This window comes from Canis lupus, chromosome 28 (genome assembly GCF_003254725.2).
Source record: "Canis lupus dingo isolate Sandy chromosome 28, ASM325472v2, whole genome shotgun sequence".
In the NCBI taxonomy this organism is placed as follows: Eukaryota; Metazoa; Chordata; class Mammalia; order Carnivora; family Canidae; genus Canis; species Canis lupus.
The window spans coordinates 7260215-7280030 of record NC_064270.1 but is presented as its reverse complement, the minus strand read 5'-3'; the positions used below and the strand labels follow the sequence as shown (position 1 = coordinate 7280030).

Genomic DNA, 19816 nt, shown 5'->3' with positions numbered 1-19816 from the left:
TTTTATTTGTTCAAAGTAACCAGGCTATAGATGCAAAGATCCCCAACAACTCCCCTAATACCACTTCAAAACAAACATATTAAACTTGATTTTCAAAACCCAGATTGTGTGTGTGTGTAAAATATATAAAGCAATGCAAGAAATTATTGAGCTTCATCCTCTGGACAAGAATGCAAGTTAGTCTCTTTTCATAAAAAGCAATTACAGGGGCACCTGGGTAGCTCAGTCAGTTTTGATGCAGGTCATGATCTCATGGGTAATGGGATTAAGCCCCACATTGGGCTCCATGCTCAGCGTGGAGTCTGCTTCTCTCCTTCTCCCTCTCCCTCTGCCCCTCTGCTCTCTCTCTCTCTCTCTCTCTCTCTCAAAATGAATAAATGAATATTTTTTTAAAAAATTTTTTAAAGCAAACACAGTTGGGATGCCTGGGTTGCTCAGTCAGTTAAGAGTCTAACTCTTGATCTCACTTCAGGTTTTGATCTCAGGATCATAAGTTCAGGCCCTGTGTTGGGCTCTATCCTGCATATGAAGTCTACTTAAAAAAAAAAAATGTTTTTAAAGCAATTACAATTTGAGGATGCTTCCTATTTGCCTCTTTTGCCAGCACCGAGTCTACCTCATCTAAATCTTTCCATTTCATGAACAACTTGAATTCTCTGCTGCTGTCTATGGCCCCAATTATTCACTTAGGACCAAGACCTCTGGCAAAGCCTCTTGGTTCATCAGCAACATCTCTTTTCTTCTTTGATTTGCTATAATCAGATTCACTGTCAGGTACAGATAGTCTTTTTATACCACCTTTTTCTTTACCAGCTTTGAAGAATTAAGAAATGCTTCAATTAAATCTAGACAATCTGAATTTTCTTCAAATTGCCAAGTATTGTCAGCATCTGTGAACCCATTCCACTTCAGAAAATACTCTACCTTCCCATTCACTACACAGCAGTCCAGATTTTTCCAACACAAATTCCTCAGGCTCTGACTCTGCTTTTTGTTTTTTGTTTTTTTAAGATTTTTATTTATTTATTTGACACAGAGAGACAGAGCACATGGAGAAAGAGTGGCAGGCACAGGGAGAGGGAGAAGCAGACTCCACACTGAGCAGGAAGCCCTATTCAGGGCTCAATCCGAAGACCCCAAGACCTGAGCCAAAGGCAGTCACTTAACCAACTGAGCCACCCAGGCGCCCCAGACTCTGCCTCTTCTGCTTTTTTACTCTTTCCATTCTCCTTCTTTCCCTTTTTTTTCAGAGAGGGATGGGGGAGAGGTAGAGGGAGAAGAGAGAAAATCTTAAGCAGACTCCATGCCCAACATGCAGCCCAAAGAAAGGCTCAATCTCATGACCCTAAGATCATGACCTGAGCCAAAATTAAGAGTCAGATGTTTAACTGACTGAGCCACCAGGCGCCCCTTCTTTGACAGCCTTTGCAATGTAGTTTAATTGGAGGCTATTTTTTATTGCAGGCTTGAAGTGCTATTATTCACGTCCTCCCAGCTGCTCTGGGTCTCCCATGTCCCGGCCGGGCATGCCTCAAGCTCCAGCCATATCTGAGGAGGAAGGGCCTGGGGAACTACAACAATAACACTTTTTAATTTGTTTATTCATAGCTCCCTTCACTAAAATACAAGCTCCCGGAATGCCTGGGTGGCTCAGCAGTTGAGCATCTGCCTTTGTCTCAGGGCCTGATCCCAGGGTCCCCGGATCAAGTCCCACATTGGGCTTCCTACATGGAGCCTGCTTCTCCCTCTGTCTATGTCTCTGCCTCTTTCTGTGTCTCTCATGAGTAAATACATAAGATCTTTTTAAAAATAAAATAAAATAAAATAAAATAAATAAAAATACAAGCTCCCTGTGAGCAGAGACTGTCCGGGTCTTCATCTTGCTCTATCCACAGCAAAACCATTGACCATCCTAGATTACTACTGACCACACCATAGGCACTCTATAAACATTTATTTACTGAATGAACAAATGAGTAAATGAGCATTGACTATGTATAAGGCATTACATTAAATATATTTCATACCTAATTCATGTAATCCTTTAAGTAGCTCGGTTAGTAATGAAAGATGCAAAATTTGAACCTACATCCTTCTGGCTCCAGAGTCTATTAATTTAACCGGTATATCAACAAAACTGTCTCCCTGGTTGAAATACTTGGTTCCCAGATATAAAAATGGGTTGGGTTTTTTTTTAGCTTTTCTTTTTTTATTTTTTTTTAAGATTTTATTTATTTATTCATGAGAGACAGAGACAAAGAGAGAGAGAGAGAGACGGGTAGAGGGAGAAGCAGACTCTCTTCAGGGAGCCCAACGTGAGACTCGATCCCGGGTCTCCAAGATCACACCCTGGGCTGAAGGCGGCACTAAACCGCTGAGCCACCCGGGCTGCCCCCTTTTTAGATTTTCTTTTGTGTTACACTGAAGATCAAATAGTGAATGCTATGATTTAAATAATCAGAAGTTTAGCAACTACACAGCCCACTATCACTGGGGACTCCAGGCTTTCCTGAGGTTCTGCTGACAGGTAGACCTTGGTCATGGTTAGGCCCACATTTATTTCTGGATGATTTCTCTGGACTCTATATATCCACAACATGTAGCACACTACATCATTCTCATCAGAGATTAAATAAGGTAATGATATTACATTAGTATAAAATATAAGCATTAGTAAATATGGTTTTGAAAAAGGGATACCTCTCTCTCCTAAATATTATACAACCAAAATAAAATTTACATTACTCAATATTTCCCACTAACTCAGAATTTCAAGATGTTGTGAGTGCTTGTTTATTTCAACACTCTATATATTTATTAAATTATACTGAAATATATACCCCAGATTTGTAATTAGACATAATAATAATAGCTAATTTTTATTGAGCATTTACAAAGTGTTAGGCAGACATTGTGCTAAGCACTTTGCATATACTAACCATTTGAGATGGGTTGTATTATAATCTCTATTTTAGGGGTGCCTGGGTGGCTAAGTTGGTTAAATGTTTGCCTTTAGCTCAGGTCATAATCTCAGGGTCCTGGGATGCACCCCCCCCCCCTCAGTTCTGCACTCAGCGGGGAGTCTGCTTTTCCCTCTCCCTTTGTCCCTCACCCTGCTCATTCTCTCTCTCTCTCTCTCTCTCTCTCTCTCAAATAAACGGATAAAATATTTTTTTTTAAAAAAGTTCTTAATCCATATTTTATAGTTTCAGAAACTAAGGCCAAATTCAAACAACTAATAAAACTTGGAATTCATGTTAATTGACATACTTAATGGGTAAGATTTAATAGAAATCTTACATTTCTGAAGGTATATACAGCAAGAGCAAGAGCATTGTAAAATGTCTACAAGTGTTTACTATTCCTATTTTTTAGTATGTCATTCCAAGATTTCATTGTACATATAGTTTTTTTTTTTACATATAGTTTAGATTATTAGTTGGATTTTTTTAATGTTTTCTGTCCTTTCCTTAAAGCATGTTATCTTCATTCCTAAAAAACATTAAAGTCAAAGAAATAAAAATATCCTGTTTGCTCTTAAACTGGTAAAACTTCATGGTCAGCTTTTGGAAAAGAGCCCAAGAGAGCCTGTGAATACAAGTGTAAAACAATTATGTTATCATAAAACAATTACAAAAATTTCTTCTGGTACGTCATCTTATACAATTCCCTTTTCCTCCTATTTTTCCCAGTGCTCTGTAAGGCCTTCTTTGGATATGTCCCCTTACTCTACTTCCCATTAACTTTGTAGTGCCCTCAACCTGCCCTTACCCACTCTTGGGTCAGTGATAGCAATAAAACATGCTGTAAGTTGTAAGCCCAAGTGGGTTGAGACATGGTGTGACTTCAGGGCCTGGTCTAAGAGGCTAACAACATACCTCAGGACCCCAAGACATCTAGATTGAGCCAGGACCCATGGAGTAGGGCAGGTAGAATGGGCAAGGCCTGGCAGCAAGAGGTTCTAGTGTGAACATGGTACATGTTATGAACACTGCTACTACCCTATCTTAAAGTCCGTAGCTGCCATCACTAATTTATCAGAATCATGTCAATGTGAGATTCAGGCAACCACTACCAATGCATTGGAATTGATCTGCTGCTTGAAACCTAGTGCCCATCCGTGGTAAAGAAAGTTGGTAAGGCTGAATAAGGCTGTCCTAGTACTTTCCTTTAGTGTGGCTCCAGACAGCCCCTAAGCCTACCAGGGACAACCATGTCCCCCCAGATGCAGGAGCTGCACGGAGCTGGACATATCTGAGCCAAATGGAGGGACTGGAGTGAAAGTCAGAAAATCTAAAAAGAATGAAAAAATCCAGTGGAAATTAGCATATGGTAGTAACAAAAGGAAAACAGTTATGCCCAGGGCAAAAGGTTATGGCAGCAAAACTAATTCCAGATCCCATCTGCTGAAGAGTTGCATCTACCAACAATCTGAATGCCCAAAGCAAAGCCATACTAGGACATTACAGGTACTAGCAGTAGACTTTTCTTCACAATTCTCCCTTTTCTCTTAAACTCACTCACCATCTTCAAGGCTAATATCAAATTCTACTTTTCTACCCTGGAATCTCATTCCCAATTCCATGGTTATAGCGGCCTGTGATGTCTCTTTAATGGATATTTAAAATCATTGGCAACACAAATCATGGAAAACCATAGTAACTCACAGCTCTCCCCTAAAACTATTTCTCCTTTAAACTTAATACTACAGGCTGTGATCCCATTTCACACAAAGAATGAAAAGAAACACAGGACCTCAGGATCATCTGATTTTTGTCCACTTTTCCACCAAAAAAAAAAAAAAAGAAGAGAAGAAGAAGAAGGATGAGGAGGAGGAGGAGAAGGAGGAGGGCCAAAGGAGCAGACCCAAGGTCCCACTGGAGGAGTCAGGCAGGAAACAGGTTCCACTGTCTGGCAGAAGTTTGCTCTGGGAGCAGCCAAGTGTGAAGTGGGGAGGAGGGGGAGTACAAATGGCAGTGCGAAAGAGACCTCAGACTTTTGACAGTACGCAACAGCATGACTCCTCTGGGAGAGGAGTGGGGATGTGTGGGGTGAGTGCTAGGAAGCTTGCACCCTGTGAAAGAAGAGCTGCTGAGTGACTCTTAAATGATATAAGCAGAAACTATCTCTAAGTCCTGAGCCACTGAGCTCTTGGGAGTTCACCTTGTTAGAAAAGCAGACTCCAGAATGCCTGGGTGGCTCACTGGTTGAGGGCAGATGCCTTTGGCTCAGGTCGTGATCCCCCAGGGTCCTGGGATGGAGTCCTACATCAGGCTCCTTGCAGGAAGCCTGCTTCTCCCTTTGCCTATGTTTCTGCCTCTGTGTGTATGTGTGTTTCTCATGAATAAATAAATAAAATCTTTAAAAGAGAAAGAGAAGCAAACCCCACCTGGCTCTGATCAGAACCCTAACGTTGAGCAGGGCACCCCAGATTCCTGACCTGGAAAATGAGGTGGGCAGGGGAAGGGAAGGAAGAGACTTGATGATTTTATGACAGAAAATGTTTGCTGAAGGAAATGCCTTTTTTCAGAGACAAGGAAAGGTGAACAGTAAAAGTCTCTCAATTCCCAGGTACAGGGCTTTCCCTGAGAAGGTTTCTCTCCTGTTTGCCAGCTCTGTTCTCTCAATGTCCTACCCTTCTCTCACCGCCCACTCCAGGGCCTCCCAGCAGCTCCTGTGCAGCTCCAATGGCCAATCTGCATCCAACCCAATCCACTTTCCACCATCTTTTTTTTTTTTTTTCCAATCTTTTGGTATCGGTTCAGAAGCCGATTTGTGACCCATACTTTCCACCATCTCTGCCTTTAGTGCTTGTAGCTATTCAAATACTTCCACCACCTCCTCTTCTTCCCTAAAATGATTACTTTCTCTTTCAACTGCCTTCTTTCTTTTGCTTCACATGGTCACCATTAGTTCAGAAGCTCATACAAGTCAGTTCAACAAATATCTAGCTCCTCTGTTGGTAGAATCTTCTGCAGAGGATACAAAGGTAAAAGAAAGAGAGATTTCTGCCCTCAGAAATCTTTGAGCCTGAAAATGGTTATCACAAACATACACACACACACACACACACACACACACACACACACACACCAAGTAAATCAAAATAAATGTCCTGGATTCTTTGGGGGCTTCAAAGGATGGGCATTCATATGTGACTGGGGGATCAGGGGAGGCTTCATATAAGAAAGAGCATTTGAATCATGCCCTGCTTTGCAGGGCTAAGAGTGGATAAGAAGAAGAAGAAGAAGAAGAAGAAGAAGAAGAAGAAGAAGAAGAAGAAGAAGAAGAAGAAGAAACCATGAACACAGAAGGAAGAAAATCTCACGACACTATCAAATAGTAAACAGTCTAGTTCAGCCAAAATGGAAGTCTGTCTTGATTTTCCAACCCTCATATTTGACCACATGAGCTAATGTGTTCTGTAAAAACGGTGGAACAGAATAGTTGAAACCGGAATATCAATAACATGCATAAGTATGTGCAGAAAGGCATCAAATGCCCGCCTAAGTCTTTATCTAATCAGTGATTAAAGCAAAAGCTTAGGAAAACTAATTTAATACTGTCCCAGATGAAGCTTTTTTAAGAGCTCTGAGTCTACCCTCCAAATAACATTGGGGTGGTTTAGCAGAAGCCTTTGGAAAAGAGTGACCTCACCCCTTGTTCAATAACCCAGAAATGAGGGTCCACTCTGGTGGTGAAAGAGCAACACCTGGAGAAAATATCTATGTTGTCTCCCCTCTTGAGGGTGACACTGGGAGAGTGCTGTGACAGCCAGATCTACACTGATTTTTTCTTTAGGAAGACTAAGTACAAGATGAGGAATATTTGCCCTAACTAAAGAAGGTAGGAAAGCTCCAAGATCCAAAGCAGGAAGTCAGGTCCAATAACAAGGAAGACTAGTCAGGAGTATTATTCCATGGACGGATGACATGTATAGGTGTCAACCAGGGTTGTGAGACCAGGGGAGAGGTGGAGAGAGTCAGGGATTGAAGGCCAAGAGCTCTGAAGCAGCAACAGCAGCAGAGGCCACAGTAACTAACACACATCGAGGTTCCCCTCACCCTTTTTCTTGTCCCCCTTTACACTTCTGATCTAACCATCAGGCAAATGCACAAGTTCTAGAAGGTTCTGGTACAGTATAAAGTTGGTTCCCTATGGAAAAAGTGATTGAGTTTCCCACTAGTAAAAAAGCTCTGGTTTCTTCCACCTATTAAATAGGGTAGAATTTACCTTCCCTTCTTCATGGAATATTCATGATGCTCAGATAAAAAAAAAGTGTAAGGAAAAATTGAAATGAAGTTTTAATTATTTTACAACTGCACCTACATATTGATAATCCAAGAATCAACCAATAAATATCAATGCCTTCCCATGCCCCCAACTTTACTCAGATTTACACTGTAGCATATTTCAAAGCAACTTGGCGTGGGGTCCTTTCTGAGTATGAAGAGACAAAACCCCTCCTCAAAAAATCCTTTTATTTAATCAACAAATATTAGTCAACAAATATTTATTGTCGGTCACTATCAAATTCAGTGATTACCATTCCATTCCCACACTGATAGGTGTCAGTTACAGGCAGGCAGTCAGAAAGGATTACATTTTTAAAGCTGCCCTTTTAACAAAGATACGTGGTCTTTCATTTTAATCCTGTTCTTGAAATGTGCACATTAATCCACATATTACCAAGAAGTTATTTTTAAATGTTATGTGGAAATTAAAAAAAACAAAAAACAAAAAACAAAAAATCATATCCGGGAGATCACCATATACCCAAGTAGCAACCATGCAAATAAATGTTTTACTTTTTTTTTTTTTTTTAAACTCACATCTACCCAAATAGAAATTGGTTTCACTGATATGTCTAATGGTTCTCAATGTTTTTCACTAAGTGATATTTTAGAGAAAACCTTTGAAATCTTATGTAAATGAGATGGGATATCTATTTGGAGATGGCAAGAGACCCTTTTTGATCTCTTGAAAGTCATTTCTATTTTTTAAACCTTGTGGTGATGAATCAGGAAACAAATACAATGCAAACAAGAGTGGATTGTTTACTGTAATTTATCTAAAGATAAGAAAAGAGGTAGAGTTTAGGTATATACAGAATTGTAATTATTTTTTATTCTATTATAGAAAAAAATATAAGAAGTGAATAAGACTGCATTATCACCACAAAAGAAGAAACGCATAAGAGGAGTCCTACCTTAAAGTAGCTTCAATGGGCAGCTCGAAAGACTGAATCTCAGCCAGGACATTCTCATAATTTTGATCTGGGTCTTCTTCCAACATTGCTTCACATGCCCCTGATTTTCCAGCTGTAGACATCAGATTTTGAGCACAGAACAGTTGTAATTCATAAAAGAAATAAGGTTTTTGTTCAATTATTATACACGTTCCCTGTTTACCCAGAGTAGCAGCAAAAACTGAGCTCAAAGTCTTACTTCATGCTATCAGAATCTTTGCTTCCAAGAATGTTGCACAGCTGTTGCTGTCCTGTCTCTACTTATAACATTTTACTTATTATTAACCTTGACACAGTTCAGAAAGTTCCTGCCTAATGTCAGCTATGTCTATTTATTTGTTTCTCAAAGATAGTCACTGCAAACTTGGGCAGGAATTAGAACCATTGCACTATAAAAATTTTAAATACAATTGACTTGTCAGGGTACATATGTTAATATTATTTATGCTAAATACATAATACAAGCCATTCCTACAGTTATACCCTTGCCCACAAACCCGAGCAGGTAGCTTAGCCAGAAAAAATGTAACATCTTACAGGATATGATTTTGAGGCCACTGGGCTCATTCTTTGGTTCCCCATCTCCTTCACTTCTCCACCCTCGTCACTGCTATGTGGTTGTTCATTCACAGAGCCATTCCTTCTTCTGTCCCCTGCTCAAATTCAAATGCTCCTGAAAGCAGTTAGCTTCTAATCCTTGTTAGTCACTTAGGCCTCACTGTGAAGGAGTTGGCCAAATCTTTACTACAGAAAAAGTTTTGATGGGGAGGGAGAAAACATGAAGATATCAGGGTATTGTGGGGGCTGGTTGCCACTGAGAGGAAGAAAGAATGCAGGAAATAAAGGCCCAAAGTATCAAGGGAAAATATGGCCCACAGCCAGCCCCAAGAAGGACTAAAAGAAACTAAATGGGCACATATTTCCCATCACCATTTGCATTAGATCTTCCTCAAGTCTGAGTTTAACCTCATGCTTTCTTGCCCACTACTAGAAAGTAGGTATTTAAAGGGAAGGCTAAGGGGTGCCTGGGTGCCTGGGTGGCTCAGTTAGTTAAGAATCTGCCTTCAGCTCAGGTCATGATCTCAGGGTCCTGGGATATAGCCCTGTGTCAGGCTCTCCTTCTCCCTCTCCCTTCCCTTCTCCCTGCTTATTCTCTCTCTCTCTCTCTCTCTCTCTCTCTCTAATAAATAAATTAATTAATTAATTAATTAATAAAATCTTTAAAAAATAAATAAAGGGATGGCTAGTGTTGACATTCTTCCATATGAACCTATTTTTTTAAGTTTTTATCAGATTTTTAAGTTTTGCTTTGTAAAAAAATTGTACTTCTCCTAAAGATGTAGTGCTCAATAACCAAAAGACATATGTCATAAACTGCATCAGTTTTTCACCTCTCCCTGCATCCATACCCTCGCCAACACCTCACTTAGGGCATTGTGTTCCCCCTTGACCCACTACTTTGGGTTCAGCTTGTAACTTCAGCTGGCCAACCATATATGAGCTGAAAGGACAGCATGTGAGCTCTGAGCCTAGGCTTTGTGAGGCCTCCCATATATTTATTTGTCCTCATAGACCTCTGCCATCCCCTGGGAACACCTGCCCTGTCAGCTTGCTGGTCCAAGGACGATGAAAGATACATGAAGCAGGGTCATCATCCCTACTGACTCACAAAACTGCAGGGAGAGGCATATATTCCCATCCAGCTGCAGCAGCTTGAAGCAAAGCTGCCCTCCCAAACCTGGGATAGGTCAACCATGCTCCACTGACCCAGACACATGAGCAATAACACAGGGTTGTTACTGAATAATGGGTTATGCAGCAATAGCAGATCAGTGTAGGATTCTTCACTCGAGTCCCACTGTTTGTCCACTGCATGATGCAACAGGAATATGCCTAACACCATTTCCCTCTGGAAGAAGTGATGATGTCCTCCTCCAAGACTCGACACCCAAGTGATTTTCTACCTTGGGTTAAAGTCATTTGTGTGGGAAAAAAAAGTCATTTATGTGGAAAGTTTTAAAATTCATCTACCAAATTATCAGATTATTTAAGAACAGAAGGTCCAGGCAGCCCCTGTGGAGCAGCAGTTCAGTGCCGCCTGCAGCCCGGGGTGTGATCCTGGAGACGCCGGATCAAGTCCGACGTTGGGCTCCCTGCATGGAGCCTGCTTCTCCCTCTGTCTGTGTCTCTGCCTCTCTCTCTCTCTCTGAATAAAACAAAAAACAAAACAGAAGGTCCATTTGATTCATATTTGTATTCCACATAACACGTAACACATTGCCCTATATACCATAGGTGCTCATGAAATGCTTATTGAATGAATGATAGCAAAAGCTACAAGCTAAGAGTTACCTCTGCCTTGTTAGGAAATGTTGATCCAAGTTATGCAAAAATCTCAGAGTTCCCTATTGAGTTTATCAGAATCTGAGAATATATTAATAAAAGTACAATGAGAAATCACTCTGGGGACTCCTGGGAGGCTCATTTGGTTAAGCGTCCTCTTGACTTCAGCTCAGGTTATGATCTCAGGGTTGTGAGATTGAGCCCCAAATCAGGCTCCGTGCTGGGTATGGAGTCTGCTTAAGATTCTCTCTCTCCCTCTCCCTCTGCCCCTCCCCCCCCCTAAAAAAAAGAAAGAAATTACTCTGGTCATAAGAGAATGTTGTTCACCACTATACTATGTTGTAGAGAATTCATAGGTAATGCCACGTACCCATGAACATATATCTGTGATGATCCATCCAGCCTCAAATATCACATACTAAAAAAAATTGATTCTAGCGGACGGGAGAATGGAGCTACTGGGTGATGTAATGAACACTGGGTGTTATATAGGACTGATGAATCACTGAACACTACCTCTGAAATTAATAATACCTTATATGTTAATTAATTGAATTTAAATAAAATTTCAAAATATTTTAAATAAAGTAAAATCCTAAAAAAATTGATTCTTCTCCCCACATACACCAAATTTTTATTTTTAAAACTTTTAAACTTACAGAAAATTTAAAGAAGAACACAGCAAACAGCCATATACCCTTCATGTGATTTACCAATTGTTAACATTTTGCCACGTTTTCTTTCTCTCTCTCTCTCTCTCTCTGTTTATTCAAGGGGATTTTATAATGTTGGCAAATGCTTTAACATATATTGTGAGAAAACTGTATTTCTTTAAATAGAGTATTTTTAGTGGTATACAGCACAACTTAATAAGTCACAATAATTTTGACTTATTGCTACTGCATGCCCCCATTCCTACTACACAGTGCTGTCACCCTCCTCCCCTGCAGCCAGCTCCCCCAGGAGATTCAAGGTCTTTCAACCTGGTTGCCTCTCTCTGCTCCTCAGCGCTCCCTACCCCTCCTCCACTCCCATCCCACTCTCTTCAGCTCCTCCCACTTGTGGGAAGTGAATTTTCCCTCTGCCTCTTACTTTCTTCTAAGCTGTGTAAGACACAGGCAACAACTTCCTGTTTCCACTGGCTAACCAGCATCTTCCTTTTATTCAAAACTTTCCTTGACTGCCATTTCCTGCCGGAAGTCCACACAGATTGAATGAACAGGAGACCATCTCCTCCCGAAAGTAACAGTTAAGAAAAACAACCTCCCCTATCCCATCGTGCTGACAACAAATTCACCAAATAAGGAAAAGAAAAGGAGGAAATGGAAACATTTTTAAACAGATATATTCCAAGATGCCCATAAAAGAGACTGGTGTGTGTGACTGGAATGTTCCCAATCTCCACCCTTAACTTCTCCTCCCAGCTGGGGCTCAAACTGTTTGGACTCCTTGCTAGGATCAAGCCTGACCACTGACAGGAGCAACTTCAGTGGCCTTAGGCCAATGATTCTTGTTCCTCCCCAGCCCCAAGGCAATGCCTGGAGACATTTTGGGTTTTTTCCTTTTTTTTTTTTTTTTTTCTAGAGAGGGAGAGAGGTGAGGGGGTTGGAGGAGGGGCAGAGGGAGGGAGAGAGAGAGAGAAAGAGAGAGAGAATCTTAAGCAGGCTCCACACCCAGCACAGAGCCCGACACAGGGCTCAATCTCACCACCCTGAGATCTTGACCTGAGCCGAGATGAGGAGTCAGACGCTTAACCTACTGAGCCATCCAGGCGCCTCGGAGACATTTTTTAATGCCAGAACTGGAGGTGGGTAGTGGCCAAAGGTGCTGCTAATATAGTATACAGGACAGTCCCCACAACAGGACTTTTCCATCCCAAAATGCTAATAGTGCTGAGGTTAGAAAATCCTGCCTTAAGTGGATCTTCAAGACATCATCAGGCTATGTGTTGTGTTGATAATGGCTCTGTTACTGAGGCGCCTGACTGCTTTTTTCTTCCTCTGAAACTGAATCTCTATCTTATTAGTCTGCTAGAAACCCTAGTCCCTCTAGAACTAGAAACCTTTAAAAAAAAAAAAAAAAAAGTTTACTATTCGAATAAAACTTTGTGAATAAAAATTTTGTAAATAAAAGCTGCCTTTTAATTTAATTTTATTTTTGAATGAAAAAATATTTTATTTATTTATTTTTAAGCTTTTATTTATTTATTCATGAGAGACACAGAGAGAGAGAGGCAGACACAGGCAGAGGGAGAAGCAGGCTCCATGCAGGGAGCCTGATGTAGGACTCAATCCCAGGTCTCTAGGATCATGCCCTGGGCTGAAGGCAGTGCTAAACTGCTGAGCCACGCAGGGCTGCCCTATTTTATATATTTTTGAATAAAAACTTTTTGGAAAATAAAAAACATCAGGGGCATCTGGGTGATTCAGTTGGTTGAGCATCTAATTTTGGCTCAGGTCATGATCTCAGGTTATGGGATCATGTTCAACAGGGAGTTGGCTTGAGATTCTTTCCCTCCCTCCACCCCTTCCCCTACTCATGCTCTCTCTCTCTCTCTCTTAAATAAATAAATCATTAAAAAAACAAAAACAAAAACAAAAACCCTCAGTCTTTTTGAGGTAAGGTAAGCAGAGATTGGGTCCTTATTGTTGTTCTGCTATTACTATACCTGCAGCAATTCACACCATGGCTGGCACGAGTTAGATGCTCAATAAATATTTGTTCAATAAATTATCTTGATACAGCATTACAATGCTTTGTAAGTAATGGACAACCAATAAATATTTAATCTTGATATCACAGTTTATCTTACAAAGGCTATCTCAAATAAGATAGATAAAAGTTGTTTTAATTATATTAGTATTATTTTTCAACATTAGAAAATCTTTTAGGGTATGCAGTTAAACCTCAAAACTATAGCATTATACTAAAATTTAAGTAAAAATTAAAAAAAAAATAAATACATGCTCACTGGAAAAATAATGGAGAAAATATATAAGGAAATCACGATCCTCCCATCCAAAAATTACCAGTTATTAATTTTATGAATATCCTCCTGGATATTTTTTCATATATTCAAATACATAATTTTTTTAATAAAATTGCCTCATACTATAAAAATATAAAATAAAACTATAGCATTATTATTTTCAGGATGCTCACAGCAGTATGGTTTGTTATTAAAAAGTTACGGTTTGTTTTTTTTTTAAGATTTTATTTAGGGGATCCCTGGGTGGCTCAGCAGTTTAGCGCCTGCCTTCGGCCCAGGGCATGATCCTGGAGTCCCGGGATCGAGCCCCACATCGGGCTCCCTGCATGGATCCTGCTTCTCCCTCTGCCTGTGTCTCTGCCTCTCTTTCTCTGTGTGTGTGTGTGTGTCTCTCTCATGAATAAATAAATAAAATCTTGGAAAAAAAATAAATATTTTATTTATTTATTTGAGAGAGAGAGAGCACAAGGACGTGGGGCAGAGGCAGAGGGAGAGGAAGAAGCAGACTCCCTGTTGAGCAGGGAGACAGATGCAGGGCTCAGTCCCTGGAGGATCATGATCTAAGCTGAAGGCAGACTCTTAACCAGGTGCCCTAGAAAGTGTTTAAAGAAATATCTATGGTAAAAAAAAAAAAAAAAAGAAAGAAAGAAAGAAAGAAATATCTATGGTATCCAAAAAGGTGGCTCCACGGAGCCATTCTTTTTTTTTTTTTCTATCATCTTCAAAACTCAAGATGTAATATTTCATTACAAAATGCATTTTGGTCTTTCAGTGGATCTATGTTTTCTCAATAAACTATATTCCTACTGTTCTTTGAAGGATAAAATTTTACATAATTAAGAAAACTGTTTTTAAAAATCTGTTCTAAATTTCTGCTATAACTCATCACATTTTTCTATTTATAAAATCTTAGAGGACATGTTTCTATTATATTATATTAATTATAATATTATAATATCATTACTGTTATCTGAACTTCTATTTCTTGGAATATGCCATAGTTTTATATGTCTCCAAACCTTTATACATGCTACTTCTTTTGTCTAGAATACCTTCTCCAAACCTGTTTTCTCATCTATAGCCAGAGATGACAACAGTAGCACCTACCTCATCCAGTTGTTGTGAAGGTTACATGACCTTTAAGCATGTATTAGCACTCTGGAGAGTGTGGCACCTGATGAGCATCAGTGTCACCTGTTACTATGATTTATCTTTCGAGGCTTTGTTCAATGCCGCCTCATTGTATAGAATGATTTGCTACTATCTCCCATAACTCTTTTGAGCATGTTGTCTTTATCAAAGCTCTGATCTTTTAGTATTGTTGTTTTTGTTATATATTTATCTACCATACCGGACTATGAGCTACACAAAAGTAGGGAATGGGCCTTATGCTTCTTTATATTCAAAGCGTCTGGCATGACACTGGGCACATAGCAGGCATGGCCTCAATGATTGCTGAATGAGTAGAAGACTTTGGCAAGAATGGCAGAAATAATACTGACTTTCCAAAATAAATATGATTAGTGTCCACTGCTTAATTAAATTATATTTTCCCAATTTGACAAGAAAATTCTGGACTAATCGTTTTAATTAACTGTGATTATTCCTTTCTTTATCTTCATGCAAATCTGAGGTGTCATTAAGAGAAGGCTAAGGTAAAATCTCTAACACCTACAATGTTTGTTTCTTGAGTTCTCAATAAACATAATTGATATAGATAGAATAAGTAGCTTCACCAAGTAAATATTTTGAACCTTAGGCCTCTTCTGTTTATTATGTTGGGGTCTCCTTATTTGGAAATTTTTAGGGTGCCCTTGCTGATCTTTTCCCAAATGTCAATCTTGAACATTTGAATTCTGGCCAACAAAGAATGAGCAGCCTCAGCCCTATGGTCCTGGAGCTGGATTATGGCGCTACCTAGTGGCCAATTTTTGACACATGGTCTGTTGAAACTGGCCCTTGCTCTTCCAGGTTTTAATTTTATTTTTTATATTGGTAATTGTAAAACATTATTAGAAATCACTGAGTACCTTGATCTCTTTTTTCTAGCATTTCTGGCAACTGTTCGATGCATCATTTATCCTCCATTCATCTAGCTCAGAGCCCTTCAGCCGAACTGAGAACATAAAGATACGCTACCAGGCCTATTATCAAGCTACCAAAGATACACTTTTCTCCCACAGGAAAACCAGGATCTTTAAAGTAAGAATTCAGGACACTAACTTCTTTGGGCCATGCTAGGAGAGGGTAGGCCTCCATGTGCCCCTTCTGAGCACACCCTTGCACCTCTGGCAGGCGGCCCATAGCAAATGCACCCCTCCTTTGCACACATTCTTCTAAACAATCATTCTCTTTTCCCTCTTTTGAAACCAAACAATTCCCTCAAAAATATGGTTTCAGGCATAAAATAGGAAATAGTACTAAACAAACGGAAATGTTTTGCTTTAAATACTGAGGCCATTTGTTTACATTAAGAAATAGTTTGCATTCAAAGCCTATAATTGAAAAGAAACATGAATCATCAATCAAAAGGGGACTTTATAGATAAGAAATGAGCACCAGCCTGAACAATTGTATGAAACACGAACAACTCGGGTTGGGAGCTTTCGCTGAGTCATTTTTCAGGAAGTGGGCTGTCCAGGGAGATTTTTACGGGAGGAACAATTGACAATATTTTCATATTAATAACCTCCAGTTGCCTGATTGTTCTCAAAACTTTTGTTAATGAGTATTTTCCTGTTGGGCGAAGAAAAAAACATTAATCAAAAGACAAAACCTAATCTGATTTATTTTCATGTGTTTTGAGTTCTTTTCTTCTGTGATATTAAATATATTTAACAGTTGTAAAACATCCTTATTCACTGAACATAATATCAGGAAATAGTTTGTTTGAAAAATTTTTTTAAACATATGTGCTATAGCATATATTGGATACATTCCTTAGAGCCATTCCAAACTATCATTTTTGGATTCAAATTCCCTTCAAGCAGCAGCAATGTTTCTTCTTGGTTTCGTGCTGCCTCTTTTGCTTGACTCCTTCTGAGATTTCTCTCGGTGACTCCTCCGTTAAGGGACAAACAGTGTGGGCTCCTAGAGACCAACTAATAAGATGAGGCCATTCACACAAGGTCCCCTCAGAAAACAAGGTCCCGAGCAGGACCGTAGAGAACAGACAGGTCATTGCGTTCTGTGCAGACTCCCACATATACACACTTTTTGGCCCATCCAAAGCAATGAGCTTCTCTGTCTCTCTGAGCTTATGAATGAGGGCTTGTGACAAGGAGCTTAAGTCACCTGGCCATGGGATTAGGGGAAGTAAATTGTGAAATAAGATCACTGTGTGATTATGATTTCTGTTAGTATCAACAATTACCATGCTTGTTGTCCTGATTTAACACAAATATGTTTCCCACAACATGTCCTTGCCCCCACCTTCTGCCACCCAAGCCCTAGTGAGAAGGCCTCACTTCACACATACAATGTAGTTTTCCTTCTGTATTAGGTGATAAACATGGTGGGTCTGGCTGGGCAGGCAAGTAATAGAATCAAAGTAGGCTTCTGTGTGTAACATAGCAGTTATAGGCACAGACTCTGGAGTTCAAATCCTACCTCTGCTAATTATCAGCTATGTGACCTTGGGCTCTTTTCTATACCCGAGGTTTCCTTATCTACATAATAGACAAGCTCCTATCTCATAGATTTTGTTGAGGAGATTAAAGTAATTAATACAAATAAGGTATTCAGAACAATGCCAGGAAAGCGGAAAGCACTACAGAAGCATTAGTGTTATGCCATTGCTTAATAAGGAATGATGTTATGAACCATTAAGGATGATCTTTTGTTTTTGTTTTTGTTTTTTAATCAACTGCCTTATAATTTTATTATGGCATAATAAAGCTGTTCTTCTATTTCTTTTCCAGTGGACATGTGTAGATATTTCTCTGATGCTCAATGATCATAGTTTTGAAAATGTCAGTGACCCATAAAACCACAATGTTAGGAGACCACAATGCTCATATGTTTACTATAAAATTATTTCCTGTTTATGTTTTGTTAATTTATTCATTCACCTTTTAAAAGAAAACTATGTATTTGAGAACCTACTGTGTATCAAACCCTTGAGAAGCTCATAGGTCAGTGGAGAAATTTCTCTTTATTCCAACTGGATTGAAAGTGGGGGCAGAGGGGTCTAGGAGTGTGACACCCGCAGTCCACACCAGGATAGCACACACACACACACATACACACACACACACTTGCTGAGAGAATCCACCTGTGGGCTTCAAGATGATGCTTGAACACAGATCTAACCGTAGTGCTCATAACCACTATGGGATGCTGCCTCCCTGAATCATTGGAGCTTAAGAACCCAGAAATTGGGATCCCTGGGTGGCACAGCGGTTTGGCGCCTGCCTTTGGCCCAGGGCGCAATCCTGGAGGCCCAGGATCGAATCCCACGTCAGGCTCCCGGTGCATGGAGCCTGCTTCTCCCTCTGCCTGTGTCTCTGCCTCCCTCTCTCTCTGTGACTATCATAAATAAATAAAAATTTAAAAAAAAAGAACCCCAAAACCTGGGGGGGGGACCTGAAAAAGAGAGAGAGAGAGAGAGAGAGAGAATCTGATAAAGCACTGCCATTTTCTTATAGTTTTTCTTTATATCTCTCTGGCTCCTCCTCAGCCTCCTTCCCAGGTTTATTTTTGTCAGTCTGTCCCTTAAATCTAGTTGTTTCCAGGAATCCGTCCCCAACTGTCTTTTCTTCTTACTCTAGACTCCTATAAGTTCATCTTCCACTTGTGTGTTGATGAGTCCCAAATGTAGACCTACAATTGCACTTCTCTCCTAAGCTCCAAACTTCATTTCTAACCACCTACATAACATCTCTACCAGAATAGCCTGTCGCTATCACTTGACATTCCACATGTCCAAAACTGAACTTACTTTTCCTCTCTTCATCCATTTGGGCTGCTATAACAGAATACCATGGACTAAGTGACTTAAATAGCAAACATTTATTTCTCACAGTCCTGGAAAGCTGGAAGTCCAAGATGAAGGAGCCAACAAATTCAGTAACTGGTGAGAGCCTGCTTCCTAGTCCATTATGGCCATCTTCTCACGGTGTCCTCACAAGGCAGAAGAAGCAAAGAAGCTCTCTGGAGTCTCTTTTATAAGGGCACTAATCCTATTCATGGGGGTTCCACCTTCATGACTTAATCATCTCTCAAAGGCCACACCTCCAAATACCATCACATTGGGGATTAGTTTCAACACAGGAATTTGAGGGGGACACCATCTATAATACTCTCCTCCCACTTTAAGACAGTCTCCACATACCAAATACCTACCTATTAACAGTGATGCTATCCCCGAAATAAATATTTCTTTTTTTTTTTCCAAAATAGTTATTTCTGAATCAATCTCTGCCTATCTCTGATCCACTAAGTCTGAGCCTCGTCACCTCTGGGTCTTTGTAGCTACTGGTCCCTTTATCTGGAATGCCTTTCCATCTGCCTACTTTGTGCAAATATCTATGTATTCTTCAAGACTCAAAACAGCCCCTTTTTCAAAGCCACCCTAGATTCTGGATCACTTCACAGAGGACATAATTTGTACAGGGGATGTACATATATTATTTCCAATACTAAGCTATGGATTCTTTGAATATCACCTCTGGGCCTCACTCACCTTTGTAATTCTCAGAGCACTTACTACAGGACCTCATATGTAGAAGTCATCAATATATGTTTGCTAGAATGATCGACTAATTCATGTAATGAAACAGAATCCATGTGTTTTAGAGTAGTAAGCTATTTCTTCTACTACTCATCTTTTGTCTTCAAGTTTCCCATTACCTACTATCACTTTTCTGGATTGGTCACCACTCAGAAATTTTGATGTTGTAAATAGTCGACTTTACAAAATGTTTTAGAATATGTTTGGCTTATAAGGCCTGACACAATCTGGCTCCTTACAGGGATACCTATTGTGGAGTAAAAACTGAGCTAATGACTAATATGAATTCCTTCACTTCAAACACCATATGATAAAAAGAAAAGTTTCCATTTATACCAAGCTTTACAGGGTTATGGTTCAATAGGTGATCTGTATGCTTCCTTTTTACTTCCAAACACATGTGTTCCTTTGTTTCTCAGGAAGTAATCATCATGTAGCCATGGAAATCAATGAGTGCAAAGGAAATGTTGCAGGGGAATAATGAAGCCAACTAACTCAACTTCAC

The 19816-nt window shown here is 39.8% G+C and overlaps 1 protein-coding gene across 4 annotated transcripts in view; it reads right to left on the bottom strand.

Annotated features, from left to right (window-relative positions):
• EXOC6 (exocyst complex component 6) overlaps window positions 1-8914 on the bottom strand; it is a 223923-nt gene extending 215009 nt beyond the window's left edge. Inside the window, exons 1-2 of one of the 4 annotated variants that reach the window (XM_049103546.1) lie at window positions 8786-8914; window positions 8210-8321 (exon numbers count right to left, since the gene is read on the bottom strand). In XM_049103546.1, the coding sequence (XP_048959503.1) occupies window positions 8210-8295 (86 nt within the window). In that variant the 5' untranslated portion in view covers window positions 8296-8321; window positions 8786-8914. The other 3 variants (XM_049103545.1, XM_049103543.1, XM_025466525.2) reach the window with 3 other exon arrangements.
• Window positions 8915-19816: the final 10902 nt, after the last annotated feature.